This window comes from Sarcophilus harrisii, chromosome 3 (assembly GCF_902635505.1).
Source record: "Sarcophilus harrisii chromosome 3, mSarHar1.11, whole genome shotgun sequence".
NCBI lineage: Eukaryota > Metazoa > Chordata > Mammalia > Dasyuromorphia > Dasyuridae > Sarcophilus > Sarcophilus harrisii.
In genome coordinates, this window is record NC_045428.1 from 43873141 (window position 1) to 43882331 (window position 9191).

A 9191-nucleotide genomic window follows, 5' to 3' on the forward strand; every position below is an offset into this window, starting at 1 on the left:
TGAAGTCATGAGGAACTGAATTCAAATTTAGCCTCAGACACTCAATACTTCCTAGTTGTGTGAACCTGGGCAAGTCACTTAACCACAATTGCCTCAGTTAAAAAAATGTATTTGTGATGGGCTATATAAAGTATCTAGAGATGAAATTATAAAAATACTTTTTCATTGAATTAAAAATATTTATTCTAGTTAATTTAAGTTAAAAACTTAATAAGAAATTGGGGGAGGGGGAATGAAATGAGGAGGGAAAAGTGGGCAATATGCAGTTTCCAGATTGTTGATTCTATTCCATACATCACATTGCCCATTTAGGCAGGATTGAAATGTTCCTATCTGACATCTTTAAAAAAAGATCTTGTGTTCTCAGCTGAGTGAGACATGACAAGATCATTAATCTGGAAAGAGATAAGGGCTATGTTGCTAAACTCCTTCACATTACAGATTAGGAAACCGAGGCTCAGAGACTGATTTGCCTAAGATCACACTGGGAGTAAATTGCAGAGCTGGAATTTAAATTCAGGTCCTGACTTGAAGCTCTGGACTCTTGGCATTGCACCAGGCTGAGGACCAGATGTTAGCTAACAAACCATCTCAGGATGAGGGTCTATAATGGCAATGGCATTCTCCCTGCCACTCCCCTTCTGTAGCATGGAGAAGATCCTGAGCAGGACTGTGGTCTTATAAGTTGCTATGTAAAGGGGAGGATCCTCAAAGACCATGTGCATGTTTCAACTTCATTTTGCAGATAAGTGACTGGATCCCCTCAAAATTGACACTTGATCAAAGTCACTGAAATAGTGACCTTCACTGTCTGATCCATATCCAGGATTTAGGAATCATCATCATGGCTCTCATTTATATATTATATATAATGTATATAATTATACATTATATATGTATGTGCCAGGTGCTTGCTAGGATTGCAAAAATTATTCATATTATCTGCGTAACAACCCTGGAAAGTAGGTGGTATTATAATTATTTCCATTTTACAGATGAAGAAACTGAGGGTGACAGAAATTAAGTGACTTGCTTTGAGTCACACTGTTTGAGGTCAGATGCAGGAAGTCATTTTCCTGACTCCATGTCTAGAATTCTATCCTTGGTGCCACCTTATTGAACATGAATCATGCATCTGCTTGGGAAAAAATTGGATTTGTCTATTGTAAGGTCATTAAATATTAATGTTTAAACGATATTTTAGTTTTTACTGGGATACATGGGAAGCCGGCACTAGGGATGGAGAGCTGGACCTGGAGTCAGAAAAATCTGAGCTCAGTCTTGTAGCAGATACTAACCAAATCACTCTGGGCTAGTCACTTAGTCTGAGTTTCCTTATCTGCAAAAAAAAGCACATGCTTCCTCCACTGGCTTGTTGTGAGGGTCAATCAAGATACCTTAATGTTATCTGTTATCTACCTTTCCTACAATGACTTATCATCCAATTCATGGAACATTTATTAAGCACCTACTGAGTACAAGACCCCATGTTAGAAGACATCTTAAGCTCTTAATAAGATTGCTCTGAATTGTCCTCTTTTTATTTTATTACTATTAAAGATGGCTGTTTTCTCCTTACCTTTCATTAATGAATCCCTAATCTATTTACTAATTTTAACGAATGCTCCAAGGGATGAGAGGTTAAGTGGATATTCAGAAACCCAAAGGAAGTAAGAAAAGGTGTATTAATCTTTTGACTCTAAACTCAGTTTGCTCAGGGGTAAATAAGTGCCCACTTCCTGTCTCAGGTTTTTAATGAGTAAAGGGGTGAATTTCTTTATGAACCACTTATTTGTGTTTTCTGGTTTTGTTTTTAACTTTGTAAAAATATTATTATAGGAAGAAAGACATTCCATTTTGAAAAGAAAAAGCTCTCTTTGTGATTTAATTTTCAGGAAATGGAAAAATAGAACAGGATAAGCAGATGCCTTGTAACTAAATCGTGTGTTTGCCCTGGCTAATGAGGGATGTCCAATTAAATAATTGTGTTGACTCTGTCCTTTAATATGTTTTTAGAAAGGCAAGTATCTAGGACCACCCAGATGTTTCTGTTCTCATTTAGGCACAGAATCCTACTTTCTGATAATTACTTTCAAGAGTGTTTAATATGCAAATGCAATTATGTATACAGTAAGGCACCTAAGGGACAAGATTTCAGGATCATCCTTCAAAGCAAAAACTGTCATTGTGCATGTTTATAGTTTGGAAGGAAGAAAAAATAAAATTACAAATTCAGAGCTTTAAAAGAACCTCAGAGGTCAACAAGTTAACTCCCTAATCTAGGTGAAGAACCTGACAGCTAAAGAAATCATCCCTTATTTAAGATGGAAGAGGGAGAAAGTATCACAGGTGGGATTTGAATCCAGTTCCTCTGCCTCCAAAGCCAACATTCTTTCCTCTTTATCAGACTGCCTCATCTGAAAAATGCAGCTCCTCACTTTAGTCATATTTAAGAAAACTTGCCCCAAGGTATCTCCTTAAGTGAGTTTTATTTTTCACAAGACCTGGAGTTTATTGGATGGACATCTTGTGTCTAGATTTGCAGGAAGGCAGGGACAAGATATGTCAACATGGAGAGGAATGGATAGCTTGAACAATTAGCTGGTGAAATGAGAAACTCAGGAAAACCTAAGTACAAATCCAGCCCAAGATACTTATTAGTTGTATGATTCTGAGTAAATCACTTAGTTTCTGTCTGCCTCAGTTATCTTTTCTGTAAACTGGGAACAACAATAATAGTCTCTACCTCCCCTAGCTGCTATGAGGAAAACATGAAATAATATTTTTAGGTGATTTGTAAACTTCACAGAGTGATATATGAATAATATTCTTATTAATCAGCAACATTGGGTAGACTACCACTATTAATGAGTAATTAAAGAGATCTCAGATCCATTGACCTAATAGATATTTAATACTTAGATTCTGGGTAGAGATAACAAAGAAAGACAGTTCAATAAGAATGAAAATAAAAGTCTTTACCCAGGTTTCCTGCTTGTACTCTTAAATAAGTGTTGTGCTAAAAGACCTAGCCAAGTGCTTGGAAATAAAGGGAAATTCTGAGATGAATTTCTTGGTGAAATTGCCAATGTAGAATCATGACTCCAAGGTCTGCCATATTTTCTGTCAAAGGTCAAAGAAGACCTTTTTCTTGATCAATGTAATCCAGCAAAGCAACTTCAATTCACTTGAATTCAATGAATTTTTAAATAAACAACAATTATATGCATTGACCTGTTTTAAATAATTTTAAGACAATGACAAAGCAAAACTGAGCTAGAGAGATACATGGATCATAACTCAATGAACAAAAGCTTTGAATCAGATTCTCTGATGCCAAATCCAAATTCTTTTCACTGTAACAACCACCCCAGTTTGTGCTTGCTTCTTTTTGTTACCTACTAGTCAAAAAGCTCTGAGTTCTGAGATTCATTTTACACATTACCATCTTTACAAAACTAGCCCCAATTCTTCCAGCTCGAAGTATTCTTCCCATCCTTACTTTTTTCTTTAGCATTTTGTCTCAGTCTTTCCTTTTTGCTATTCTACTCTAGCTATACTATTCCTATTCTTGTACATATCATATACTTCTTAATACCCTGTAAGCTTTTTTGAGGTCAGGAGTTCTATTATCTTTCACCTTCCTATATTCTGAGTCCAGTCAAATACTTTGCACATAGTAGGTACTTTAACTGAAAAAAAATTTTAATTATATACATATAAAATTTTAAATTTTATATAAAATCAAAATTATGTATAATTATAGATTTATATATAAAATTACATGTAATAAGCATATGCTATATTGCATATAATTGCATATATTCATATATGAAATTATATTTGTACATATAAAATTATATATTATATAAAATTGAAATCATATATATGTATTTGTTATTACAAAGAATTAGAAGACAGCTAAATACCTACCATTTGATAATAAGCTATCAATATGTGGGAAAGTAGAATGTTATTAAAATCATAATATAATTTTAAAAGGAAAAAAAAGTAATCTGAATTTTAAAAAGCAGAATCTGTGGACCTGTAAACACGCTGACTATATGTACAAAGGAAAATCTGTAGGCAAATAATGAGACAAATGGAGAGACAGAAGAAAAAAATGTTTAATAGTCATTATGGGCATATTATATGTAGATATTTATATTTAAGTATAAATTAAGTATATGATTAATTTTGTTTAAATTTGAATATATAATACATTTATTTTAATAAGTTAAGAAGGAGGCATAAGGTGGACTTTTTCTTCATATTTCATTGGAATATATATTTAAAACAGAAAGAAACCTTAGAAATAATATAGTTCAGTTTCTTTATTTTGCAGATGAGGAAACTAACACCCAATAAGGTTATATCATACTCAGGCTTATACAGCATCTAGAGAAGCCATGATTTGAACCAGGACCATTCTATGGTGAGTACCTTTTTTTTCCCCTATCACATCACATGAAAAATCATTTTGATAACTTCAAAATGTGCTTCACAATCTTTTCTAAAAAAACATTCCAATGTATCTGATTCATGAACTGAAAGAGATCCTCGTTTTTTTCTTTCCTTGACCCTATCTTGTCTTCATTGGTCCATATATTCGAAATCATGGGTCATTCTTGCAAGAAGAGTCAACTCTTAATTTATATCATCTAAATGTAAATTTTTGGTAAGGTTATTATTAACTTTATTTTGACTGGCTTTGCAATATGAGCTAAGAGAAAATGGTATAATGCTAGTTTGGCAGTTATTAAATTTTGTCTTAACAAAAAAGATTCTTGTTAGAATGGCTAATTAGTTAATGTATGTTTTTGTACAGTTTTGAAATATACGATAAATTTGGGAAGTTGGGTAAAACTTACTCATATTGTATTTCATTTTTCTTCAGAACAGAATGGATATGTAGGAACTGATCTTCACTAATACGGAAGTCCACATCCATTTTAGGTATGACATTATAAGCAGAACTAGGATGCCAGAAGTCAAGCTGTAGAGAAAAAAAATACTTTGTCAGAAGATGCCATTAAGGATGGGAAAAAGCACCTCATTGTGACCACTGAGCCTCTTGGGTCAATGAGTGGAGGACAGGAGAACGGGTTGATTTTAGCCACCTTTAGGTTCACTATGGATAGACTGCCATCCATCCATAGTTTGGCGATTGATAAATTACCAAAAATAGGTGAAATATGTGACTTTTAGCCTTCTCTGTTTTGGGAAACTTCCAGGTAAAGAATCATTTGAAATTGCAAATAGGTTTGTATATCCTCCCTCTAAGGATTTCTATGAGTTCTAATGAAACAATGTCTAGGGAGTTTTGAGGATTTTAAAGTGCTCTATACCTCTAATTTTGCTGATATGGAAGCTTTCTCCATCTGTTGGAGATAAAGTGATCCTATAATTTATCATCCTCACAGTATGGGTGAGTGCTGAGAGGATGACTGAGCTGTCTATTATCACACAGCTAGTACATGTCGGAGGCACAGGTCTCAGTCCAAGCTGATCCCCCATCCACTACCCTATGCTGTCATTCTGTTACAAAAATGTCACTTATGATGGCGATGACAATGATGACATTGCTGCTTTTGTTGCCATTACCATCATTGCTATTTTTGCACAGAATGATAAGGGACTGGAGGCAATGCTGCATGAAGTTTGGTCAAAGGAACTGACGTCGATGAAATGAAAATACTTAACAGTAGTGACCATGTTAGGGACTATGGTTAGACCAGCATAGTCTCCATTCCTGAATCTTTTGGCTTTTTCTACAGTGCCCCTGCCCATTAGGTTCCTTCATCTCCCCATACTCCCTTTTTAGTTTCCTTTAAGTTATTGTTTTCTCCTATTAGAATGTAAGCTCCTTGAGGGCAGGGTCTGTTTCACAGTGTCTAGATTTTTTTGACTTGGTTTGACTTAATTCTGGGCAAGTCACAAAGTTTGTCTCAGTTTCCCTTATCTGTAAAATGGGATAATAATAGAACCCACATCTCTGGTTTGTTTGATGATAAAATGAGATAATATTTCTAAAAGGGCTCTGCAAACCTTACAATCTGGTTGTTGTTGTTAAGCAAACATTGGAAAGGAGTGGGAACAAGTGTTGCTAGCTTACATGGTGTGATTTCAGAAAGTCTCTGAAGAGCCACCCTATGGTCAGACAATCACTGACTGTAATTGTCAGTCTAGAACTGATGCTCATAAAATAAAGATTTTATCATGTCTCCTTCAGAGCAAAAATTCTTTAATGGATCTTTATTTTCTCTTACACTACAGAATTTATAGTACTCCATAATCTAGCATCCACCTACCTTTCCAGTTTTATTAAGCCCCTTCACATATTCTTCAACCCAATCAAAATGGTTGATTAGCCATTCATTGTACAGGCGATTCCATCTTCTCCCTTCCTGAATCTGCCCAGGTGGTCCTCCCTGATCCGAATGCATTCTTTTCTTACTTCCCTCTGATGTTCTATATACTTTCCTTCAGATACTGATTCAGGTTCTGCCTCTTCCCACAAAGACTTTTCCTGATTTCCCTCAGGTACTAACCCCTTTTCTCATTTGAAATTATTTTGTGTGTAATTGGTATCAATTAACTTGTATCTATTAAGACACCATTGAGTAATGGCAAGAGCACTGAGTCATAGGATCTAAGTTAAGATCTCAGCTTTGCCTTTTACTACCTGTGTGACCCTGGTCTAATCATTCCCCTCCTTGATCTCAGTTTTCTCCCCAGGAAAATGAACTGATTGGATTTAGGATCCCTTTCAGTTCTATAGTGGTAATTCTATTTGTATTCCTAATAGGAGATTGTCAGAGCATTTAGAGTTGGTACTGGACTGACTTTTTTAACTACAGTCTTTCCATAAGTGATCTGCTCATAGAAAGACTTAATAAATATTGAATTCTGTTTTGCAAGGATGAATGTTGAAAACTATTTATGCATATATTTTGAAAATAAAAAAAGCTTTAAAAAATAAAAATAAAAGGACCCAAGCCCTGGCTTGTTGGGAGTTCCCTAATGGCTAAATTCCTCTAAGTTCTAAAAATCTGACCATCTTAGAATCTCCTTTTAAAATTCAGATGCCCTTGCTTGGGTGGGGAGGTTTATCTTATTCTAAATTCACAACAGCCCAGTTCTGATTTAATCTTAAATTATTTCATTAATCTGGGATTGACTAGTAGGCTGGAGAAAGAAAGAGCCAGAATAAGTGGGAAGAACCAGACAATGGAATGGCCAAAGAGGATCCGGAAGGGAGGAAAGGATGCTGAGAAAGGAAGAGGAAAAGGAAAGCAAACTGTAATAGACTTTTGTCTATTTTATAATTCTACCTTTTACTTAATTGAAGTAATAATTGTTTAGCTAAATTAGCAACCATATAATATCTGAGAGAAGCTAGGACCTATGATTTCATTAGCACATGAAACTTCCAGATAAGGAAATTTTCTGTATCAATGCAGGCTGGTACCTTCTTGGAGACTTAACCTGGAATACTCTTGACAGGTTAATTGACTTGTTTAGGGTCACATAGACAGTATATATCAGAAACTGGACTTGAATTGAGATGCTTTGTGTTTTAAGACCATCTCCTTAAGAGCACCAAGAAGACCACCAACCAAGCTGCCTTTGACTTGACAGAAAAGCATTATTTTCTCCATTTTACATTTGAGGAAACTGAGATGTTAAATAACTCCTCAGAAGGTCATGCAGTTAATAAAATAGAAGTATTTACCTGAATCATCCTATTTATTCCTTTCTTTTGATTGTGGGAAGCTGTTCCCAGTTATACCAAAATGGTTTGGCTCTTAAAAAAACCATAGAAAGCAAAGAAATTAATTTTTTTTAAAAGTTCCCATAAAAAATCTTACCAAATTAGTGTCAGCCAAGTCCTTTAGGATGCTCACTTGTTTTTCATCCTGGGGCTTCACCCTCAACACCTTCTCCCTTTAAAAACATAAAGGTAAGTGATGAGCTCCCATCTGGCCACTACTTGTCACATTGAGCAGGGGATGTTTTGGGCTCCCAGATTTACCTGTCAAAGCGGCGAATGGTTGAACTGGTGTGAGCTGAGGCAATCAGCACCAGAAGCAGCACAAACTCCATAGTTCTTTTTTTGCTTTTTGCAAAGGCCATCTGGGGCTTTTATGTCTTTCTTCTAATCTCAGAGCAGCAACTGACTTCCTCTTCTCTGAAGTTCTATGGGGCTGCTGACATTTTGCCTTTCTAATCATTTATTTAATCTTATTGAAAGCCACGAGGGCAGCAAAAGATAGCGATTGACAGGGAGAGACAAGGATTTAACTCTCTTGTGGTATGTTTGTTCAATAATAACTCTAAGGCTCTTGAGTATGAGCAGCAGAAGGGAGACTGGACAGAGAAATTACATAATTTAGGGACTGACATGGATCAGGCTGTTGGAGACTGCTTGTTAACATCCTTCAATTGTTTCAGGATGGGGATATGCTGATAAATGTTTAACAACTGGATCCCTGCGAAACATTGACAAACCAAACTTGACTTTCTCTTAAGTTTAATCTGCAATATTAACATTTTTTCTATCACTTTTTAAAGTGTAGACAATGAGCAAAAAAAGAAGTCAAATGCTGATTTGCAGCAGTTCTGATTTTCGAGGTGTAAGTGCTCAAAATGAGAATTAAACAACTAGCTCTTTGTCAGAGCTGGTTCTCGCACAGCACTGGTTTTTTGCAACCAGATTTGCAAATTCTTTCTGTTCATTGTTATCAAAACTGTCCCCATTATGATAATAATAACGGTCAACACTGGTGTAGCTTTACAGCTATTGGTATAGCACTTTACATCTATCATCTCACTTGATGCTCACAACAATTCTGTATGATAGAGGATATTATTATCTGCTTTTTGTGGGAGAAGAAACTGAGTCTGAGTAAAATCTCTCTCATTATGTATATGAGTGTCTGTCTATCCATATGTCTACATATCTCTATGTATATGTCTAGGGATCTATATATCTCTATCTATCTATCTATCTATTTATAGACTTACACACTTTATTCATGTGGTTGTCTGGCAACAGAAAGTTGGTTTTTCTTGCACTCCTAGATAAGATGTTCTGAGTGTAGCACCTACTTTGAGGCGATCACTCTAATTCTCTCTTACGGATTGAGTGGAAGTGGGGACACTACTATTCAGGCATAAATGTATTGGGC

General features: G+C 35.4%; 1 protein-coding gene across 1 annotated transcript in view; it reads right to left on the reverse strand.

The window, feature by feature from the left end:
* Window positions 1-8171, reverse strand: part of CPA3 (carboxypeptidase A3) — a 32237-nt gene extending 24066 nt beyond the window's left edge. Inside the window, exons 1-3 of the mRNA XM_003766101.4 lie at window positions 8036-8171; window positions 7872-7947; window positions 4872-4996 (exon numbers count right to left, since the gene is read on the reverse strand). Coding sequence (XP_003766149.2) covers window positions 4872-4996; window positions 7872-7947; window positions 8036-8136 — 302 coding nt within the window. The 5' untranslated portion in view covers window positions 8137-8171. The remainder of the gene's footprint in view (window positions 1-4871; window positions 4997-7871; window positions 7948-8035) is intronic.
* Between the last annotated feature and the right edge of the window lie 1020 nt (window positions 8172-9191).